This window comes from Ochotona curzoniae, unplaced genomic scaffold, assembly GCF_017591425.1.
Source record: "Ochotona curzoniae isolate NIBS_2020 unplaced genomic scaffold, NIBS_Ocur_1.0 contig_2688, whole genome shotgun sequence".
Taxonomy (NCBI): Eukaryota; Metazoa; Chordata; class Mammalia; order Lagomorpha; family Ochotonidae; genus Ochotona; species Ochotona curzoniae.
Window position 1 is genome coordinate 26,604,635 of NW_024465553.1, and position 24,105 is coordinate 26,628,739.

The following is a 24,105-nucleotide window of genomic DNA, read 5'->3' on the forward strand; positions in this document are numbered from 1 at the left end:
TGGAATTATAAGCTGAAGCTAGTAAGATGCAATTTAACACAGAGATTTTACCCACCTACACACACGCGCGCGCGCGTCTACAAGCACACACTCATTCGTGTTCAGAAAATTCAAATCAGGGCCCTTGGAATCTGAAGGCCACTTGAAAAGGGGCCAGAGCTTTGGTTGATCACCTGCTTTGTGTTCCAAAGGTACGACATCATCCGATAAAGCTGGTCAGAATATGTTGATAATATTCATTACAGATCTAGGAGAGTTTTCCAGGAAGAAGAGCACTTCCATGGGTGAGAATAAGAGCACTGATTAGGAGAGCTCTAGAATACTGTTGTTTGGTCAGGCTGCTAAGTGGCCAAAGTAGAGAGATCAAAGACACGTGACTGGAAGCCACATGACTTGAGGAACAGTGCAGGAAAGCAAATGTTCTTCGGTACTGGACAGCTAAGTCAAGTAACATAAACACCAACTCCCCAAAACTTAGTTCTCCTGGCTTAGGCAAATCTCAGTCTTGAAATGTTCAAAGTCTTAGCAAGTGCAGAGGATTCAAGAATGTGTCCAAAATGAGACAGAGGTAGAGCTGGGGTTTGGAACACTGGTAAATGTGATTCCAACATCTTCTTTTTACATCTTCTTGTAAATTCTTTCCCTTTGTGAAGCAGTGTCTTGGATCAAGTCTATCTGAAAAAGTTTCTGCAAAAAAGGAAAAGAGAAAGGAAGGAAGGGAGGGAGGGAGGGAGGGAGGAAGGAAGGAAGGAAGGAAAGCTATATTAGGGCTTTTCTCCCCCATAGGTAAGACAGCTGTCTTGCTTGGTTGTACCATCCTGGGATTGCACAAGCCCAGGAAGGTAACTCAGTGCTCCATGAACAGCTGCTGGACGCACCAGCCCACCTCGGTGCTGGCACAGCACAGCAGTCCACTAGGGCACAGTCATTCAGATGACACATACACGTTCTAACAAGGGAGGGGCGTTTCTCTCCAAATCTACCCAGGGTGTCCAATGTCCAATGTCTTTAAATCCACGTGTGTGTCTCTGTGTTTTTTCCTGGCAACGCAGTTATCTCCACCTACTTGCTCAGTCCCACTCCTGAATCAGCCTGTCCTTCCCACCTGCCTGCTTGGCCATCAGCCAGCTGCATCTTCCGGCTAACCCTAATGACTTGTCCTGATGACAGACCGGCAAAAATAGATCATCAGGATAGTAATAGCACACACCGCACCATACAGGAAGCCTGGAGAACACGAAGAAAGACTTCCCCTAAAGGTAAAGAAACTGTATCCGCTGTACCTTCACTTACTCTCATCAGAATTTAGTTTCCTACTTGTCCTGTCTCACCATAGAAAGTCTATACCTGCCAGTGGCATGCCTAGATCATTTAAAGCAGGAAAACAAATTTCTCAGTGCTATTAAGTCCTATGATCAAATAATGCTGACATCTGAACTCCAGGCAGAAAAAAGTGGCAGGAAGCAAAGTATGTTTCACATTAGGCTAATTGTAACAGCCGCAGAGGACTGTCACCGTGCCAAGAGGAGAAACAGGTTACGATGGATTTGGTTTTAGTCTCTTTGTCTCCAGCATGTACTTTCTCTGTGTCCAGCACAGGCAGTGTCAGCGCTACAGAGGGCCCAGGGCGGAAACCCTCCCACACCCAGCTCCCCGCAGATTATCCAGTAACTCGATCCCCCAAACACGAAACAGGGAAAGGAGAGGGGGGGAAAAAATCTGTGTATGTTAAAAAAAGACCTTCCGGCTTTTTAACATCTCCTAAAAATGTTCATTTCGTGTCTGTGAAGACAGCTTAATTCCTAGGCTCTGAAACAAATCCTCTTCAGGGTCCAGTTGTTGTAGAATTTCCTAGGATTGGGTGTGCATTTCCACCCAGACAGTACGGGCTGGTACAAAGGACACAAGGAGGAAAAAATGACAGAGTTTGGCTCACCAGCCCAGAAACATGCGGAAAGGCAGACGCTTTATATATAGCCAAACACAGACCATGCGACTTTGTAAGAATGAAAATGTTTTCAGGAGCACAGGAAAGTCAGGGATTAGCTCATAACCCATTAAAAGGCATGTATAAAATATACCCCAAAATGAATAATTTCTGCTTTTCCACTGGTGAATTTACAAGCACACTAAGCTGCAATTTAAGGCCTGTGGTAGTAGGGGCCAGCACCATGCCGTAGCTGATATGACAGCACCCTGTGACACTCTAGTTTGTGTCCCAGCTGCTCCACTTCTGATCCAGCTCCCTGCTCATGGCCTGGGGAAAGCAGCAGATGACCCAAGCGTCTGATTCCCAGCCACTCACTCGGGGACAAGGAGGAAGCTCCTGGCTTTGTCTTGGTTCAGTGTTGGCCATTGTGGCCCCTTGGGTAGTGAGCCTCTGGATGAAAATCTTTCTGTCTCTTACACCCTCTTAACTTTTTCAAAATAAACAAATCATTTAAAAACAATTGCAATAGTAAGGAGGTACATTCTAGTACCTGAGCGGAAGTAAACTAGCTAGCAAGTTTGGGCTGATCTGATATCAGCTGTCAGACCCAGAACTGCCAGGATCCCAGGTTGGTGAATTCTGAATAAAAACTGGAAAGAAGCACAGCAAAGGTTTCCAGACCTTGGGTGTTTACAGGGCCTGCATACAGTAAATCAACCCCCATAGCCAGGCTGGAATAATGCAGCCCCAGCAGAGGTGTGAATTACCCCCATTCATCTTAATGAAGTGTTAACTTCAAAGGCTTGTTTAACCGTTTAAATGTTCCACTTGTAAGCAAACCTCTCCTTCCAGTGTAGTATATAATTTAAACAACATAAAACCAGTTGTGGCTTGGACTTTGTCTTTCAATTCCGCAAGCAAATCTGCAAATGTCAGAAGAGCACGTCACACTTTCCTTCGTTTTATTTTAAAGAGTTATTACCTAATAAATTATGCACATTCAGACATACTGAGAAGGTTCCATTTCCCTGGAAGAAGGTTGCAGAGAACCCCAATGAAGGGGCCATGGGCTCTCAGCAGCCATCCCAGCAGCTTTGTCCAAACTCCTGGTGAATAACGTGACTGCCACCAGCACCTAGGCTCCACTAGTTACAGACACATCCAAAGAACGTTTCTACCAATCACGCTTCTTGTTTTCACTGTTTGAGTGGCCGATGGGTCACATCCCTTTTCCCAAAGCTCCCGTCATCCTAGCTCATGAGCAATGACAGAATTAATTGATGCCCAGCCATCATACTGAACATTTACATCTGCTAAAGATTTATGGTTAGTTTAGTATTACCGGTGTTAGATTTGTTTGAGCAGCTGAACATCTATTTGTATTTGGACCCATAGTTTTCACAAACACAAAGACAGTACAAGCACTAGTCTATCAGACTGATGGGCTCAACCTAGCTGACGTGACGCCACATGGGGCGGGGGGTCAGGTGTGGCTGGGCTTGGGGGGGCTGTGCTAAGTGCTCGGTTTTCCGGAGTACAGCTCGATTGGGATGGTGAAAAAATAGTGCATTTGGGGCCAGGTCACACATGAATGAAAACTAGAGAAAGGTTCTGAAGATAATAGTTGCACAAGATGAAACATAAAGACATTGGGGATGTTTCTCTATGCTAGGTTGAGAGCAAAGCCATTTCCGTGGTGCAGAGGAAAGATCAGAGAAAAGGGCTATCTATCTATCCATCTTCCCTCTTAGAAAAGCCTGTTTTGGTCTGCTCCTAATTTCAACAAGGCCATTCACTTTAATCCTCGCAACGCAACCCTGTGCGGTAGATACAAACTCTATTGTCTAGATGTGAAAATAGAGTGATTAAGCAGCTTGTATGTCTTTCAAAGACATTCTAACACAAGCTTTTCTAACCCAAGACCTTGTCCTTTTCCTCTTCCATCAGTTGTTCTCAAGTTGTCAAAGTGGTGCCTTTTTATCCCTCCCAAAAGACAAGCTCCGCTGTCAATCCGCCAGCCTGCTTCCTAAGTGGGAGGCAAGAGGGCACTTGCAAAACTGTATTTCCATGTATGCAAAATGGAACTTGGCATGCAATTCCCTACTATATCTGCGCCCTGTGGTCGGAGTCCATCTTACTCACACACCCTGGCTTTGGTGGGCTGCTCACAACGTCCCCTGCACATCCAACACTTGGGGAGAGGAGCACAATGCTTCCAGTTCCCAAGTAAACGCAGCTAGGTCAGTGGGAGGACTGTAACAAGGGACAGCCCTTCAAATCATGATGTCAGTGATCAGCATCTGTCTCGGTTGGTGGCACAGAATCATCACGTGTTTTATTGACAAACTGAGAAAGAAAACCTTCAAACCCACAGCCAGTCACCCCAGTTCTATCTCTTAATGAACAACAGAAAAAAAAAAATCAGTCTTTGGATAAGATCTGGAGGCAGGTCAAAGTACCAAGTGGAATAATCTCGCAGTTTTGTTATTAATGATTCATGATGACAACATTAACCCGCAGGTTCGATGCACTGACCTCTTTAAAAATGAAAGATTAATCCCATATATTTAGGAACATTAAAAAAGCTTCTGCTCTGTGAAAGACATTGCTCAGAGCATGAAATGACACGCCATAAACCAAGAGGAAATCTTTGCAAAACATATAGTTCGTAAAAGACACAAATCCAAAATACACAAAGAATGTTTAAAATTCAAGAATGAGAAAACAAACCAATTTTGTTTTTTTTAAAGGGCAAAGAGTTGGATACTTTACCAAGGAAAACGACCAGATGTTAAGTAAGCATCAGACGTTGATAGTTGGTGCTCAAGAGTCAAATCTCAGGCCAACCCAGGTGAGGTTTCTTGGGGCACTCCCAACTACATTGCTGGACTCAATTGTTGCCCACAAGGGAAAATCATGAGCTATGTGGTCTGACTTTGGAATGCATGTACCAGGATTGGGACCCCCTCAGTTGCTAATGCCTGTGTAGACAGCATGCCCAGATGCACACAGGGGCATGACAGCCAGCTCAGCAGAGGATACTAAGTGTCTCATTAGAGGACAGAAAGCAGAACCATTTGGACAACTCTCTGGGCCAAGCTTTGCAGCAAATGCGTGGGTCTATGGATGCACACCGAGGCAGACTTAGTCAGTCAATAGACCATGGAAAGATTTTCTCAGCCCTGGTGCAATGAAGCCGACAATACTCAGAACTATCAAAACTCTCTTCCCCATCACATCAGGTGACTCTCCTCACCCCCAGCTGCTGATGTAGTTTTACAGTAAGGAATGGCTCTCTCACCCCACAGAATAAAAAGAATTAAAAAAAAAAAGTAAGTAATAAAAAAACATAAAACTGCAAACAAACAAACAAACAAACAAACAAAACCCAGGCAACTGTAGGCATCTTGGAAGTAAGCAAGAATATAGGAACTCCCAGCATTTTGTTTAAACTTTTGGACATATGCAATTTTTATAAAAATGAAAGTCTGTGTTTTTTTTTTTTAAGCCTCAAAGACTGATCCAATATGAATACACTGCAGAAAGTTCATGGAAAAAAAAATCAGAGGTCATTTTTATTTCTTAACAGTTTATTTATCTTAAAGGTAGAGTGACTCAAAAGTGAGACATCTTCCATCGGCTGATTCACCTTGCACATGTCCGTAACAGCTTGGGGCTGAGCCAGGACATTGCCAAGGGCATAGAACACGGTTTGGGTCTCCTGCTGGCACAGTAGGACCCAAGCACCTGGAACATCTGGGGGGGTTTTCCCAGGCGCATGAGCAAGGAGCTGGTGTGGAAACAGTAGCTGGTCCTCCCCTCATCCAGGCAGCATCGCAGGTGTGGCTTGATGGGAGAGTCACAGTGCCTTCCCCAAAAGGAACTTTCTGGAATGCAAGCATGCCCTTCACAATATGCATCGTCATGAGCATCTGGTATATTCAGGGACAGCTTGAATTCATTTCTTGTTTTGCTTAACATTAGTAAACATCTTCCCTTCTGCATGCAATGCCCCTCTGCTCCGTTTTTTTTTTTCCTGCTAATGATTTTTATAAAACCATTATATTTCATCCAAGGTGCCTTCCAGAATTAATTCATCTTGTATACGGAGGTAAATGATTCTTTCATTTATTTAATTTACTACCTTCATTTCTTTCATTTATTAATCCAATCAAAGATGATGAGTGCTAAGCTAAAATTTCCAACCAGAATTCCAGAGATAAGCAAAACAAAAGCCTGAGGAAGAAAAAAGACAAAACAAAACAATTAGCCATTTAAATTTCTAACTCCCTCACAATGTATTTTATACTCACAAATGTAACTTTCTAAGATTTATTTCTCTTTTACTGGAAGGCAGATGTATCCAGGCAAAGAGAGGCAGAAAGGCAAATGAGTTTTTGACAGAGATATAATATAAAGGAACAAATTGTTTCTTAATATACCAAGAAAAAAACCAAAAACTTACTCCAAACTTCTTCCACGAGAGAAAGTCCTCTGTGCTGAGTTTAAGGTAAAACAATCCCGGGAACACAAAAATCAAACACGTTGAGGTACTGGCACCTTGACGCCGGAGTGGGAGAGAGAGAGAGAGAGAGAGAAAGAGAGAGAGAGAGGATATTGTTGAATTCAGCTGTGAACCTGAGAATTTCATGCATTTTTATCAGGTCGAGTTTTAGAAACACAGTACTTACCGACTACACCAAACACGTTACTAATGTCAGGGACATATATTGCAAGTAAAACAATGATTGCGTTGAGTGCTAGAGTGACTGAGAAATGGCGAATCCATGAGAATGGGAAATTGGAGAAGAAGATCATCATTAAAGCTTTTCTGGCCTGTGTAACAGAAAAGGGAACAGGCTTAAGCAAATAGTAAGTATCAAAGACAAGATATTTGCCTGAAGAAATCCATGCACAGCATCCGTGATGTCTGTAGCCCTCCAAAGTCATCCGGATTTCTGAAACCAGCGCAGTGGCTCAACTGGCTAACCCTCCACCGTCAAGCACCGGCATCCCGTATGGGCACCGGTCACCAGCTGCTCCACTTCCCATCCAGCTCCCTGCTTGTGGGCTGGGAAAGCAGTCGAGGATGGCCCAAAGCCTTGGGACCCTGCACCCATGTGGGGGACCTGGAAAAGCTCCTGGCTCCTGGCTTTAGATTGGTTCAGCTCCGGCCACGGTGGCCAGTTGGGGAGTGAAGGTAACAGGTGGAAGTAGGCAGGAAGGTGGTGGTGGGTGGAAGAGCTTTCTCTCTGTGTCTCTCCCGCTCTTTGAAAAATCTGCCTTTTCAATAAAAACAAATACATCTTTAAAACGTTGGATTCCTAAAATGAAACATACACTCTAATAAATTATTTATACACACAAACCTTTCTGTGTGAACTTCATAATTAGTTTTTTTTTTTCAAATTCCATAGCATATTTTCACAGGCAGTTTTTTAGGTTGCATAACTGAAAATTGCCAACAACAAAGACACATTTCCATCAAATTCAACAGACTGAAATCCAAAGTGAGCGCAAACAGAAAGAGAAGCGCCGCCACGGGAGACGCCTCTCACTGTCCAGCCCGGGCCACGCGCTGCACAGCACGCCAACAGGAAGGGGTTATCACACCTCCTCAAGACGCTGGTGCAGAAGCACGTACGCTCACTTTGTGTTCATTTTCTCAGACATTCTTACGATTCTTGGCCGTCGCAAGGATGAAATCTGTTCTGTCCCTTAAATTATAATCCTAAGCAAGTGAGATATTTTGGCTAAGATGCAACTAGAATATCTGCATGAAAGCCTATCTTGAAGAAGCTGGCGGGAGCTGATTTTTGCTGACTTGATGTTTTTCTCCTCTTTTTGAAAAGAGAATACAGAGAGGGAGGGGCAAAACCTCAAACATCAGAAGAACTACGCTCTGTAAATTGGAAACAAAGCTGCGGGAAAGCGTAAACCTAAACGACATCTCCAGAAGCACAAATCAGCTGAGGAGTTCACTGTGCTTCTTATGCTTTCACGGGGCCTTGCGCAAGTATGAGGTCTTTGATCCGTCACTTGGTGAATGAGAAAGATACACAAGACTAGATGGGACTCGAGTGTTCAAAAAGTCTGCAAGGAATTAGCGTTGCCGAATCAGGGAGCTGCTCCACTAGGCCGGAGAGGCCGTGCAGCGCACTTACGGGGAAGTGGATCAGAGGGACTGTCAGCAGCACGGCGAGCAGCAGACACAGCTTCACAGTCATGACAACGGCGTCGTGCGGCAAGTATCTGCTATAACCTCGGAGCAATTCTGACTCCACTTTGTCTGTAAGCGAAAACACAATATGGATCACATTAGAAACTTCATCCTAAGAGGTCGATAATAGCAAAATGATTTCCCGCTGCACTAATGCATCTTAAATACATACTATACTCCTACCACCAAATCTATTGCCAGCCTTTCTCCCTGAAGTAGGAAATAGAGACACCACTTAAATATATTCTTGAAACCTACAATCCTTTTTATCTTTAATGAAATTAGAAGCCAGAATAAGCAGAACCTCTAAAGTTATGACAATGCATGTTTAGAAAAATATCCTTTCTTATGGGGCTGGTGCTGTGGCATACTGGATAAAGCCACGAGTGACTCTGGCATTTCATGTGGGCGCTGGCGTGTGTCTCAGTTGCTCGACTTCCAGTCCAGCCCTGTTTAATGATCTGGGAAAGGCAGCAAGGAGGACCCAACCACTAGGGCCCCTGTTACCCACGTGGGAGGGAGAAGCTGCAGGCTCCTCGCTTCAGCCTGGCCCATTCCTGACCAGTGCAGCTACCTGGGGAGTAAACCAGAGATGGAAGCTCTCTCTCTTCCTAATTGTGTCTTTCGAACAAACACACACACATTTAGATCCACTCTCTGAAAAGAAAGAATGAAATGCAGGGGGAAGAGGCTTTCTTCTGCAGTGCACACACACACACATGCACACACACAATCTTGACGCAGCAAAGGACAGGTGTAACTGAGAAGAGAGCAGTCTGGCAGCTGGCACAGTGGCTGAGTGCAGCGTGCAAGCAAGGTCGGTGGGGGCTGGGGACGCTCACGCAGCTGTGCACAGGGGCCGGGGTCAAGCCGGCAGGCAACGAGATGTGCAAACAACTGCTGCAGAGCAGGACTAGGAAGCACGCTGGGAATGGGAGGGAAACGAGTTGTCTAAGAACTAAATACGTGGGCTTGGCATGGTAGCCTAGAGGCTAAAGTCCTCGCCTTGTAGGCGCCGGGATCGCCCACCCTGGCCACCCTGCTTCCCATCCAGCTTCCTGCCTGTGACCTGGGCAAGTAGTCAAGGACGGCCCAAAGTCCTGGGACCCTGCACCCACGTGGGAGACCAGGAAGAAGCTCCAGGCTCCTGGCTTCGGATCGGTTGAGCTTCAGCCACTGCGGTCACTTGGGGAGTGAATCAGTGGATGGAAGATCTTCCTTTCTGTCTTTCCTTTCCACCTCTCTGTATATCTGACTTTCCTATCTAAAAAGAAAAAAATCTTAAAAAAAAAAAACAAAGCATGAAATGCTCACACAGTGTGGGACTAAGTGACCGAGGCAATTAGTAAGAAGAGCCAGAAGATCTGGATGCCATCTCCGGCCTGGAGACACCGCCAGTCTTCATTTCCACTTTCTCAATCATGAAATGAGCTATGACCACCTTTTTCTTAACAGCCTTATTGACTTTAAAAAGGTCTGCTTATTATACAACATTTGGGCATTGGAGCAGTTCGTAACTTCTCTCTTCCTCAACATAAAATGCTCTAATTCCTGTAGCCAGGGTCAATATTAATAATTGAGGTCCCTTTAATCTGACAAAATTCAGACGTTCAGTGAGCCTTGAGCGCTCTGGATAAAGGGATTCCAAGCAGTTCCAGAAGCCTGGAGAACTAGATTCATCACCAATTCCAAGCAAATGTCACATGTCTGCATCTTACTTCCTCAGGAGGAAACCTCTGTGCTGAGTCAGAGCCTGTGTTCGCAGCTGAGCCTAAACATATGTAAGGGATCCAGTCCAACAGGCTCCTCGGGATTCAGACAAATCTCGACAAATCTCAGGAGGACCTGATGGGTTCTCTATGCCTCTCTGATGTAAGGAGGCTGTCTGCTTCACATACACTGCCCCGCAGGATGTAAAGTTTACAAACAAGAATGAACAACACTGGATTAGACAGAGTTCCTATTAGATGCCAAAGAGGTCTCACTTGGTTACGACCAACTCCCTTCCCCAGACCATGAAATATCAAATTTGTGTTTGTATCTTTTCTTTTTAGAGAAGAAATTACTTTCATGTCACTGACGCCTACCATGAGATTTTTTTGTCATGTGTTTTTCCATTATATAAAATTAGTGCACTTTGAAGAATGCCCACCAGAGAAGGGATTAAATAAGAGACAACATAGTATCTTTACCTGTAACCAGGTAAGTTCTGGTCTAGGAAACATTTCATCTACGTGGTGAAAACTTTCAGCTTTAGTGTTCAAGACAGACAGAGGATATCTGGAGTGTACATAATTTAAGTTTTCCCAAAAGTTCACACAAACAAAAAAGGAATGAAAGAAATCTGGCTTTAGATACTGACAGAACTGGATTCAAATTTCAACTCCACTATTCATTAATTGCAGACACTGGCCTACTTGCTCAATTTGAACGAGCCCGCCGTGCACAGCTGTTAAAGGCTCAAGTTAGGTGATGTATGTACAGTGTCTGATACCGACTTAAATGTTAGCTCCTTCCTCCACACCCCTTTCAATATAAGCCTTCCTTCCTATGATACTGTCCCTAAGAACCTAGTGACCCACTGGTTTAACCACTTCTTACTATCCTCAATACTGCTACTTCCTTCTGGATGGTCATACTTATCTATAGGAGGAGAAAGTCAGTTCTTACGTTTTTTTCCCCCTTTTTGTTAAATGTCCCTAAATATAATAAAGGCTGAGCATCTCTCATCCAAAATGCTCTAAAATGTGTCTCATTCTAAAAAGATGTTCAAATCAGGGATATTCAAATGATAAAAGTCTACATGAAAATTTCGATATCCAAAAAAGTTGAAATCTAAAGTATTTCTGGTTCCAAGAATTTCAAATAATATTTAATCAGCACGATTAGTGTCAGGTGACTACTTTGATCTATAAAAATAAATACAACTATTATACCATATTAAGTACTTCTGAGTCCCAAGAAATCCTGCCAAAATATCTTATTAATACAGAAAACTTTAACTCTATTAAAAACCAACAAACCTAGCATCCAAAAGTACAAAATACATATTTTAAGAATTTTGTTTTACTAGTAGTGACCAAAAACCTTGACAATCAGTCTTAACTTTCTTTGCTGTGCAGCCAGCAAGGCACCAAGATCGCACGGGAAACAATGCTTTTGCGGGTTACATACGCAGAACCCTACCACTCTAATCCGGCATCTGTGTAAAATCACAGTAGATTTTGATTCATGATGGCTTTATTATTATTGAAGTAACAACCACTTAGGTGATTCCTATTGCCTGTAAGGTAATGTCTTCTTGAAGTACAGCGTATAAAGACAGAGGACCTGAAACTAGGACATAACTGTGATGACAGTGATGCTAATGATAACACTGACACAGTACTAGCAGCTGCTCTCATTTTGGGAGGACTCAAGCACCTCCAGCAGTCATTTACATACGACTTGCTTCCACCTCAATATGGCTGTGATGCAGTTATCCTCAAGGCACTGAGTCAGTGATGGAGATAAGGTAGGGTGAACTGTTGTATTCAGGAAGAGTAGAGGCGTCATCTGAATCCGACTTGTTGGATTTCAGAAACCACATTCTTTCTATAATGGCTGAAAAGGAAGCCACATACAAAATCTGTCCAAAAACTTGTCAGACCCCGGAAGACTCTATGAGGTAAGTCAAGTGCCATGTCAGCCACACAGGATGTCCACACCCTGAGGCACGAGCGCAGGGCTCTCATCCATGAAGCCGGGGTCCAAACAGCACAGCCACAGTGGCCACGGCCATTTCCAGGAGAGTGCCAGTGAAAACACCAGAAGGCTGAAAGGTGGGCCAGAAACCGACACACCGAATGTAACTGATGTTACAATGTGTTCGGTACTTTTAAGAAAGAAATCACTATTACACATTTTCTCATAGCCTAAAGTTTTACTCAAGCGTTTGAGAAAATGTTTACATGAAAGTCGTTAATCTTAAGCCTGACCGACCTTTCCAAGAGAAGAATCAATTCTTGCATCCCTCTGGGGCTTCACTGTAATCTGGTGACCTGAACGAATCAGCTGACTAAGAGAGGCAGAGGGGACCTGGAGTCAGGTGTGAGATCTCCTGGAGACAATTCATTCTGCTCCCCACAGTTAAAGAATATACTCACCATAAAATGTGAGGTACCCAAAGAGTGCAGAGACAAAATAAATGAGAAAACTGAAAGCAATTGCTGTATTGGTGACATTCTGCATTCGTCTCTTTGAAGGGCTAAAAAACAAAAACGACAAAAGTAGCAACAGTGATCCGAATTAGATGTAAAGAAATAAGCGTCTCCTAAGCTAGTCAGGATTTTTAGCCATTCAAGATCTGATCTATCAATCCTATTCTGACACAAGTGACTGTACTTTCAAGACAGAGCCTTGGCCCGACAGCGTGGCCTAGCGGCTAAAGTCCTTGCCTTGAATGCTCCAGGATCCTATATGGACGCCGGTTCTAATCCCGGCAGCTCCACTTCCCATCCAGCTCCCTACTTGTGGCCTGGGAAAGCAGTCGAGGATGGCGCAAAGCCTTGGGACCCTGCACCCTCCTGGGAGACTCAGAAGAAGCTCCTGGCTCCTGGCTTTGGATCGGCTCAGCTCTGGCTCTTGCAGCCACTTGGGGAGTGAACCAGCAGATGGAAGCTCTTTGTATCTTTCCTTCTCTGTAAACCTTCATTTCCAATAAAAAAAGAAACCTTAAAAAGACAACGCTATTCACTCTGAAAGCCCTAAAGGTAAAAGGACACACAATACATCTAAAATATTTCAGGATACCTTTGAAGTTCACAGTATATGGGCAAGATTGAGGTATGGCAGAGAAATGAAAAAGCCATGGTTGGTACTGCATAAACACTCTGAAAAAAAAAATGGAAATGACATAATCAGTAAACACTGCTGTACTGAAATCACACTTATTATGGCTAAAAATTTGGAACTCAAAAAATCAATCTGGTTAAATTTATTTGATCTTCTATAAATCACATCTTTATATTTGAAACTTTTTTTTATTATTACTTTTCTCTGTTTTAGAATCATACACCTGTGGTCATCAGTAGCTGTGGTCCTCGAGACTTGTCTTGCCTGAACTATCTGGAGTTTCCTGGCTGGCTTCCTGGACCACATTACCTTTACCACAATCTCTTCTGTAATTATTCGGGTATGATAAAAATAATTTAGGGAAAATGAATAACATTATGGCCTGATAAATACTTCAGAAATGTACTTATTCCAATTTTCAAGTCTTTTCTAACGAATGTACAAATGAAACACTTATTCCCATAAGCAGCAGAGGCAGTTGATGCTTTTGAATATTAAGCACCTCTTACTACCAACAATATCTTTAGAGCCAATAAAACACACAAAGGTAAATTTTATTTCGCTTTTAAATTGTTACAAGAATACTTAACAGAAGTCACTAGAAGTTATAATGTAAAAAAAAAAAAGTTACCAGCACAATGAAAGCACTGCCTTTACCAAATAGATGTTGGCGATTTATTTTCTCCTTGCTGCTCTAAACTAACTAGACTCTTCAGCAAAGACAAGTTCCAGATGAAGACATGTCTTGGGACACAACCCTTAAAATAGCTGAGCTGGGCTGGGAGGAACGGAGCTGCAGTGTTTCCTGATGCTGGATTAGAGGAATGAGGGTTCAATTAGTAACTTCTCTTGTTTCCTGTATCTCGGTTTCCCAGCGTGGCAATCACTCTTGTCACATCTTCAAAGCACATGGATGTGTTTACCACGGAAAACATGTGGTGACTTCCCTTGTGGGGCCAGAGAGTCACTACTCATTTAAACACTACAGCTAAAATGGACAATTTTGCATGGAGAAGTAACCTCACTGGCACACGAACATCCTACACTAACAGAGCTGTAGGGGCTGTGGGATCCCAGCACGCAGGGCCTGCACACAGCGGCATGCGAGTAGAACTAGCGAGTACCAGAGAGGCACCACCACGCTCCCTCCTCATCTCACTCCCCCTTTCCTGTGATGATGCCTATGGGTGAGGCATTTCCAAGGTCTGTGGCGCTTAGGTAGAGCAAGGGATCCTAGACTTCTAGTCTTTGCTCCAGATAGCCTAAATTTCAGCTTTGGAATGTTGGCCAGAAGATCCACTGGCGCTGCTCAATCACTGGCCCAGTGATGAGGCTGCTTGGTTACAGGCCAAGGTTCTCTTCACAGGGAGCAGGTTTTGATATAATTGGCTATTTAGCTTTACAAGTCCAGAGGGCAACAGGAAGTCTGTATCCACCAGAGGACCTTTTTGGCCAGAGCAGACGTTTGGTAAATCTGCTCTTTTAGCCAGAAACCCATTTAAAACAAGCTGCATTTAAAGGCACGCCAAAAGAAAAAAAAAAAAAAAAGAAAAGAAAAAAAAGGTGGCTGTTTCATAATGGGCCACCCTGTGTTAAATAATATTATTCTTCTGGTAGGCAATCCTATACTTAGCACTTTCATGAAAATTAATTAGTTACAGGTACAAAGGCCTGAGAGACCCTGCTACACAAATCTCTTAAAACTTGAAATGTGAAAAAATCAACCCAAAGTATCTGTTAATAACTTACACACCTCTTTGGAGAAATGAAAGAGCTTTGGTGTACAATCATCTGTAGCATTTGAAATCTGTTTAAGAGTATTGAGGGGAAAAAGAGAAACCAACAGCCATTAAAAGTCAGACTACATCGACCGAAGTGATGAGTTTATTATTACTAGGTTTTCAAATCAAAATATTTTAAAACAAAGCTCCCAAATGAAATACAGCCATCACTTTCATTATTATTATTGTCAATGAGTGAAAAAGATCAATTAGTCTGCTTTTTTTTTTTTTTGGTCTTTTTACTTTAAAATAAAAAGAAACAACTGCAAAAAAAAGTTCAGCTATTATTACCTGGAGGCACTGCCCTACATGATTCAACATTAGGGGACAAGGGATGGACCACTTTTTAATAATTACCTGAAAGGAAAAAAAAGAGATTCAGTACTCAGCTTTTTTCATCTAATTCATAACAAATTGTTTTCAAGTAGGTGAGCATTATTTCAACCAACTGAACATCACAGCAAGCATGAAGCTCACAGAAGTTTCTTTGTGTATCTGCAAGGTCTTCACAAAGCTCCCGGAATTACGAAAACACTATGCATGGATTGCAAATTTTTTTTTTTTTTTTTTGCATCAAAACACAGTTATCTTTTAATTCCATTCTCCCACCAGTTTTTGGAAGTATGATCATAGAGTGTTCCCAGTCAGGTGGGTCGCCTGTGGTGGGAGGGACTGGACGGAAGGGGCTACCTGTCTGTGCGGGGGGTTTCCCCGTGAATTAAAGCATTAAAAAAACAATGTGATTTTAAAAGGCAACACGACATTTCCAGTGACAACGACCCAAGAGCATGGCTGTGCGGATGTTCTATCAAAAAGAGAGAGCAATTTCAGTAACTCTTCTGGGTAGGGTCCCCAGCAGAAATGAGCAGGGCGAGCGAGAGAGCTGAGCCACTGCTGCTGGCGAGTGCTCGCCCCTCCCTGCCTTTCCAGGCCTGAGTTATTTTTGGCGGATGTGAAGAAAGCTGGCTAGAGTAAGAGTGTGCAGCTAGGGAACTCCAGCTGGTAAAAATAAATTAAGAAAAACATTAAAAGAAATCCAGAGGGATGTTATTTCCCAGAAAGAATCAATGAAAACGTTTCAGGATCTTACTCTTAATTGTGGCCATCCTGTTCCTGGGCCCTTGGTTGTGGCTGTGTCAACATCACCATTGTTGCTGGTGTTTTGGGGGCACCTAATTACCCTGTAGATGTTTGCTCCAGGCTGAATCCCAGCATACAAAGGGCAAGGGAGAATAAATGCAGTATTTGTCCTTTGTAGGAGACCAACAAGTAAACACTATTCCTACTGGGTACTTATCTAGTTTGGGACTTAACTAATTCCATCAAAAATTATGCTGTGATAGAGCAATTCTTAGGGAAACATATACTTACAGGATTAAGTTAATGAGTGAACTAAAGAGTCATTCTTCGTTAAAAATCTCACCAATCTAATGGGGTTTCACAAACAGGAGAGGATGGAGCCAAACAATATAGACTTTACCGGAGTGTTGGCCACACCGCGATTGAGCTGTCTATTCTATGAATTTCCTTATTGATTTGAAAGTGTTTCTAAACTTTTAAATGAAAATGTTTCAAAAACAGTGTTTCAAAATGCAATACAATAGCTGTTTTTCATTCATTTTTGAAATACACTGTTCTGTATTAAAACAACATGCAGATACGAAAGCTAATTTCTTGGCAGAGATAGCCCCTGAGTGCCAAGGCTGCAGGGTGGATGGCGTGACCGAAGAGCTGTCCCTGCTGAAGCACACAGCTGCCCAGGAAGGTGACCCACAGAGGCATAGCGCTCCAGATGAAGACAGAACATGTAAGAAGAGAACTTCAGGCGCTGGAAAGCCAAAGACAGAAGGAGCTTAAGTAATAAAGTAACGTGCTCCATTGCACCAAAGGTCTTTCCTCCTTTTCTCTGTGCTCAGAATTTGCCATTTTTCAAGGCTTGGGTTATTTCTTGCTGAAGCCTCTGGATGCTAACTGCGAGTGAGCCTGCTCTCAACTCCTGCAACGTTCACAAGGAAGCAGATCAATCCTGTTTTGTGATATGCTGTCCCTACTGCTCTCTGGCTTCTTCCAATAAATTTAGTCTCATCGCCCCTACTAGGTTGACAGATTCTTAGGTGCCCACATTAAACTTTCTCATCTATAATGTGTTCTGTAGAAGGAAATCTAACATCCACTTACACGGGTTACTTTTTTCATTATTGAATCACTGAGGTGTGAGTTAAGAATGCTACCATGTATTTTAAGATAAAACTTCTGGATGTAGGTCTTTGAAGAATAAATCAGAAGACAGGAGCTCTCTCTCACATGTATTGGACACGTCCTTAAGTTATAAGAGCCTACAGACTGCACAATGTCCCTCACTGTCCCATTTAAGGCACTTTATTTAAACTGTGCTCACAGGTAAGTCTGGGCAGCTGGCTTCTAGAGCATTTCAACAAATGCAAAACGGGGGGGCGGGGGGATTCCTTCCACGGGCCTGCTAGAGTAGGAATCTGCATTGAATTAAAGGGTGTCTGCCCTGACAAGAAAGGAAAGGAGAGCAGACATATCGTATCAATACATTTCATCTGCTTCAAACTATTGGCTATGAAAACTAAATTGCTCATAGGTAGCAATTGCTCATAGGCCTGGATGACCAATGATCTCTGAAGGCAAGATGGAATATGTTATCTACACGAACTCTCTTTACTCCCCACGCATTCACTTGCGAACGTAACCACGTCTACCCATGTAGCTACTTCTCAACAATCAACTAATAATAAAATTTTCAAATGAGGCAGTCTAAAAGTGTAAGAAGGTACTTCAGTTTATGGGAAAAAAAAACAGAAAAGATGCTCGTGTAGGCACGACACATTGAAATCCACGCATCATTTCCCATAACACTTAATTTTCATGACTTTCGGAAGACCCTTCGCATGTACGGATTTCAACTCTTTTGCACCAGAATAAACGTAGCTTTTAATTTCGTATTCCAGGAAATTTTGAGTTACTCACATATGTTCAGTTCACTTGGTTTTATTATAAGATATGAGGAAGAATGATAAATCCTACAAATGATTAAGTATAAGCAATTAAATGCTTTCATACTTTCGAACATTAAAAGGATTTCCTACGCTTACGTAGACTGAAATTAGTCTCCTCGTTTGCATAATCTAACTTTAACTGTTGTATTTCAGAAGCTAGTTTAGTCTAAATTAAGTGTACCCTAAATAGTTCTAACAGTTTTGAAACCTGGCTTTCTAACCCAGCTTTCCTAGAGTTGGGCTTAATGTTTGGCAACTTTCTTTCATTCATTTCTTTTTTTTTTTTTTTTTAAAGATTTATTTTTATTATTTTTTCATTGGAAAGGCAGATATACAGAGAGGAGAGACAGAGAGGAAGATCTTCCGTCCGATGATTCACTCCCCAAGTGAGCGCAACGGGCTGATACTATGCCGATCCGAAGCCAGGAGCCTCTTCCGGGTCTCCCACGCGGGTGCAGGTTCCCAAAGCTTTGGGCCGTCCTCTGCTGCTTTCCCAGGCCACAGGCAGGGAGCTGGAAGGGAAGCGGGGCTGCCGGGATTAGAACCGGCGCCCATATGGGATCCCGGGCGGCAAGGTGAGGACCTTTAACCACTTGCGCCACCGCGCCGGGCCCTCTTTCATTCATTTCTTAATAAGAGGGAGCATTTAATCAAGCTTATGAAAAGGTCATTTGGATATAAATATACTTGTCAATTAAAAAAAAATGTTTAATCCTACTTAAGGTGTGACATTAAGATAGTGGTTATGGAATAAAGCGCTATGCCAAGAAAAATTTTTTTTAAAAAATTTATAGCAGATGCTATCTGTAATATGTTAAGATCTGCTTTAAAAGAATTAAATGGAAATAAATTTATATTCTTTCATTTTTATATTATTTTATAAATGCCAAAATGAACTATATCTGCTATTATTCTATAATAATGAAAATGAGCTTATATAAAAAAAGAAAAAATACATGAAGAAAATATTATCTTGCAGTAGTGTCTTTATGAGGATCTATAAATGAAAAAAACCAAACTTGGGTCCGGTGCAGTAGCCTAGTGGTTCAACTCCTCATCTTGCATGTGCTTGGATCCCAAATGGGTGCTGATTTATGTCCCAGCTGCTCAACTTCCCATCCAGCTCCCTGCCTGTGGCTTGGGAAAGCAGTTGAGGACGGCCCAAGGCCTTGGGACTCTGCACCTGCATGAGAGACCCAGAAGAAGCTCCTGGCTCCTGGCTTTGGATTGGCTAAGCTCTAGCCATTGTGGCCACTTGAGGAGTGAGTCGGCAGACAGAAGATCTTCCTCTTTGTCTCTCCTCCTCTCTGTATATCTGTCTTTCCAGTAAAAATAAGTAAATCTTAACAGAATAAACAAACAAAAACCAAAACTGGTAGGGGAGGTGTGGGAGCTGGTCCCCAATGAGCCCGACTCCCAGCATCTCTCATTTCATCAGTGGAACAAAGATTCAACAGGCAGGTGACTTATGCCAAACTGATTTTACAGATTAGATCCAAAGACTTCCTATAGTGATGAAGGCTTTTCGAAACACCCGTGGAAATGCCCACTCTTAATTCCGTCTTTTCCATGAATTTTCGGAAGCGCTTTCATGATGTACAGAAAGAAAGTGGCAAGCCTGCAGAATGACACTCCCCCCAGAGTTTTCACAAAGTTTGCGTGCTCGTCTCCCTAGCTAACCACGGAGGGAGACCGGATCCGAACGCTGCCCCAGCTAAGCCCGTTTCATAATAGATATGATGAAGGAAATATCTTTGTGGAATAAAAGTGCTTTTAATAACGTGTTCATATAAAATGGAATACTCTTCTCGACACAAAACAAAACAGAGGCAAAAGAAAAAAAAAACATCAACTACGAGTCCAATTGTAGGAGGAGATAATACATTATGTCGTAAACTTACCACAAGAGCAAAGAACGCCATAAAGAAAAATGATAAACTACTTGTGTAGCCAAGAAAGCCTATAAAATAACAGTAAAATAAAAAGCAATTTATAAGGCAAGCAGTCCTAGCACACAGCTAAAGCCATACATCTCGGGCATGTTTCCTATTACAGTGCCTGGCATCTGGGGCTCAGGGCTCGGAATAACAACATTCCAGCTATCTGTCACACATCATTTATGAAGCTCTGTCCAGCAGCATTGGAACTGGCTTACCACTAATGGCACGCTGGAACGGGAGGCTGCTCTTTAATGTTCCGCTGTAAAGATTTTGATTTTAGTGGGGCAGACAAAATACTACTGCAAACCAAGTAATAGGTTAACTAGGCAGGGCTGAAGGCTGAATAACCTAAAGTCAGGCCAAGTTTAAAATGATTCACAACCGCCACCCTTCCGCTGACAATGTAGGACTGTGAGATTTCCAAGCCCCTTGGCATTCCTCTCTCTCTCCCTTCGTCTCCCCTCCTTTCTAAACCAGCCACACGGTCTTCCCTGCAGGCTTACCTATTTTGGGCAGAAGGGCGAGAGGGAACACAATGCCGACACAAATGATTATTAGTAGTGTTTGTCCATCAAGATACCAAGACCTATTGGAAAAAAACAATGTTCTGTTTTAGGCCCGGGACTCCAGCGTTTGTTTTAACACACATGCAAAACACCTTATAGTCTTAACAACCACCTGATGTGTAAAACCCGTTTCTTCTTGCTAATATATTCTTACGGAATCCCATTATTAATGTATGTATATTTAGAAAATGTATCAAAATAATAAGCTGTCACTTTTAAAAAGGTTTACTGTATTTATTTGAAAGGCAGAGTGTTAGAGAGATCTTCCATCTGTCGGTTCACTCCTCAAATGAGCCCGATGCCTGGGGCTGGGCCAGCGACATCATCCACGTGTCCTGTGTTTGTGGCAGGGGCCCAAGGACCTGGGCCATCTGCTGCTGCTCTTCCAGGAGCGCTGGCAGGGAGTTGTATCATAAGTGAGGCAACTGGGACTCAAATGGGCATCCATATGGGGTGCCAACACTGAAAGAACTGGCTTTATCCACTATGCCACAATGTTGGCCTCAAGGAATGACACTTTTACACTGCTAAAACAGTATTTAGAATTACCTTAATAATTGTATTACTTAATATAGATTCTGATATTATAGAATTAGAATTATATTAATATCTTCAAAATATCTTTAAAATAAAAATGTGGATAAAAGGATGTGTTATGGTTGATCTTTCAATAGTATGAGTGAATGGTGTGTAAAATCTGATAAATGAATAAACTATGTAAGAATCTTCAAGAATAGTTGAGAACCTTCACATAATTACACCCTTTAACACTGAAAGATTATTAAATATCAAGGCAACATTTAGCAATGATAGGAGATTTGGGGTCCATGTGAGATGCAGTAAGTTCCCTATGAGAACACTGCTGCAGTCTGGGTTACTCAGCTTCTGCTGCAGCTCCCTGCTAATGTGAGAGCAGAGGAAGATGGTTCACGCCTGTGGACTCCTGCCACGTGCGTGGAGGCTGCTGACACAGCTCCAGGCCCCCGGCTTCAGCCTGGCCTGTGGAGGACTCCTGCCACGCATGTGGGGGCCGCTGACACAGCTCCAGGCCCCCGGCTTCAGCCTGGCCCAGCCTTGATGGTTGTGGCCATCTGGCGAGTGACAAAAGCAGTGGATAAAAGATCTCCATCTCTCTCTTTCAAATAAACAAGTAAGTGTTGCTTTTTTTTTTTTTTCTGTTTTAAAGAACAATGAGTTTTGCAAAGAAATATTTATTGGAAACATTTATAATAATCAATATTAGAAACAAACGTAATATGACAATTGGAAATAAAAATAGAACGAATATTCAGTAAACATTCTGTGTGTGTATAGTGTGATACTAATTTTTAGGAAAAATATAAATAAAATGGAAAAAGCTCCAATATATGATAGACTTTATCTCTAGACAACAGAATGGTGACCAGTGTTGTTCATAGTTGTCTATAGTTATTAAAAGTTCCGGGAAAGGGGACAAGTGATGAGGGAAAAAATATTAAATTTTCATATGAAGACATTAGAATACCAATTTAAAAAGTGTGTAGTGTAATTCTGCATTTGTTCATTAAAAAAATACAGCTGGATGAAAACTTAAAAATAAGCCAGGAGGATATACTTAAAATACCAAAAGCGACTATTTCTATGTGGTAGTAATATGAGAAATTTTTATTTTCTCCTTCTTTATATATTATATGGTTTAATTTTTCAATATGAAACACACATGAGGAAGTTTAAAAAAGTCTAAGTTAGTTTTCCAAAACTTTAGTATATTGAAACGTAAATGACAAACAAGCCATGAGATGCACATGGACAGAAATCCAATCGCTGGTGTGGATTAAAGGAATAGCGAGACGTTGAAATGATAACAGCAAGATTATTAACCAGCACTATTCCAGGATGTGTTATGGTTGATCTTCCATATTGTTAGTGACCTTGTCAACCGGTGTTCTCTTCTGGAAAAACATTGGTCCTTTATATCAAGAGCAATAACAAACACAGTGTCAATCTACTTTAATAACCGAAAATAGAAAAGTCTAAAATGGAAGAATAAATTGTTGAAAGCAGTATTGTTACAGTGTTAAGGAGTTGGGGGCAGGAGGGGAGGAAACATACATACCAAGCAAGAACATATTTAGGCCAATAACCAAATCATCAATGGAAAGTTATGCCACTTTAAAAAACATACAACTTAGGGGCCAGTATTGTGATGTAGTGAGGAAAGCTTGCGTCCGTATCCCTTAGGGGTGCTGGTTTATGTCCTGGCTGCTCCACTTCTGACCTAGCCCCTAGCACAAGCAAAGGAGATGGCTGCTATCTCGCACACATGTTGGAGACCCGCAAGAAGCTTCGACTCCTGGCTTCAGCCGGGCCCATCTGTGGTTGTTGCAGATACCTGGGGAGTGAACCAGTAGCTGCAACAGCTCTCTGTCTCACTCTCCCTTTCTCAGTAACTGTCTTAAATAAATAAATCTTTTTTTAAAAAAAAAATGCAACCTAGCAAAACAAACAAACAAACAAATCTAATGATCGAAACACAGAATATATGGTTGTTAACTATACATTTTTAAATTTCTTGGGAAAGCTCAAAGAAAGTGCTTTTTTTGTTTGCTTTCTTTCTAAATCCCTGTGATAGTTTTGTTACCGAAGGATCGTCCTGTACTCTCGCACGACGGTAACCGAGTGAAGCCATGCTGACATGGGTCACGGAAAGTCCACCTGGCAAAAATGCATCATCTGTTACTGCATCATTCGGTACCCCGAATCTCCCACCGCCATGTTACACTAAGAAAGGGTGTTTCTCTACGTGGGTCAACCCCAGGCTCACATGCAATGTCCATGGTTGCTTTGTTGGTGGATCGCGTTAAAGTTTTCATGATCCAGTTCCGCAGGCTCAGGGATCTCCCCCCTCCGCCAGTTCTCCTATACAATTACAATAGCAGGGTCCTTCAGTCACAAGTGCATCGTTCTTCTATTTAAGTGTATTGTGACATTTGGATTACAGGAACGTCCTCTCCGACGCACCTTGAACTGGGTGGCTGCTGTTGGTTTTTACACAAGCGAAGGAGCAGCAGCGCAAATAGCAGCATGACCACAGCGTCCCCTCGTCTCATCTGTGTCCTTAGGAAATGCACATGTCAGGAGCCGTGACCCAAGCACAAGTGTTCCGGACTCTAACGGACCTGAAGCTCTGCTCTGGGCACTGGCGCACGCCCTCGGCTGCCGGCATGCAGGAAGGATTGAGTCTATATTTAATAAAGACAAAAATTGGTGCCCGACATGTTTCATTTCTAATCATTCCTGAACCAGAATCAAAATAAGAACTTCCAAAACATCCCTGAGAGGGCCCAGCGCCGTGGTGCAGTGGTTAAGGTCCTTGCCTTGCACGCCCGGGATCCCATATGGGCGCCGGTTCTAATCCCGGCAGCCCCGCTTCCCTTCCAGCTCCCTGCCTGTGGCCCGGGAAAGCAGTCGAGGACGGCCCAAGGCTTTGGGACCCTGCACCCGCGTGGGAGACCCAGAAGAGGCTCCTGGCTTCAGACCGGCATAGCATCGGCCGTTGCGCTCACTTGGGGAGTGAATCATCGGAAGGAAGATCTTCCTCTCTGTCTCTCCTCTCTGTATATCCGCCTTTCCAATAAAAAATAATAATAAAAATAAATCTTAAAAAAAAAAACAACAACCCTGAGAAACCCTTGACAATTACCTTTCCAAAGCTGGTTGAGAGCCCCGGGTTCCGTGTCTGGGCCCGTTCCCAGCCCTAGTCTCAGTGCCAGGAGAAAATCGGCCCCAGAGCAGTGAAGCACAGGCACAGGCATCCTGCTGCCCCTGCTGTG

At 42.8% G+C, this 24,105-nt stretch overlaps 1 protein-coding gene across 1 annotated transcript in view; it reads right to left on the reverse strand.

The window, feature by feature from the left end:
* Window positions 1-5,717: 5,717 nt before the first annotated feature.
* Window positions 5,718-24,105, reverse strand: part of SLC38A6 (solute carrier family 38 member 6) — a 60,587-nt gene continuing 42,199 nt past the window's right edge. Inside the window, exons 7-16 of the mRNA XM_040975481.1 lie at window positions 20,231-20,313; window positions 19,689-19,747; window positions 15,056-15,121; window positions 14,737-14,790; window positions 12,942-13,021; window positions 12,296-12,396; window positions 8,095-8,219; window positions 6,622-6,766; window positions 6,396-6,490; window positions 5,718-6,166 (exon numbers count right to left, since the gene is read on the reverse strand). Of these exons, the coding sequence (XP_040831415.1) occupies window positions 6,086-6,166; window positions 6,396-6,490; window positions 6,622-6,766; window positions 8,095-8,219; window positions 12,296-12,396; window positions 12,942-13,021; window positions 14,737-14,790; window positions 15,056-15,121; window positions 19,689-19,747; window positions 20,231-20,313 (889 nt within the window). The 3' untranslated portion in view covers window positions 5,718-6,085. The remainder of the gene's footprint in view (window positions 6,167-6,395; window positions 6,491-6,621; window positions 6,767-8,094; window positions 8,220-12,295; window positions 12,397-12,941; window positions 13,022-14,736; window positions 14,791-15,055; window positions 15,122-19,688; window positions 19,748-20,230; window positions 20,314-24,105) is intronic.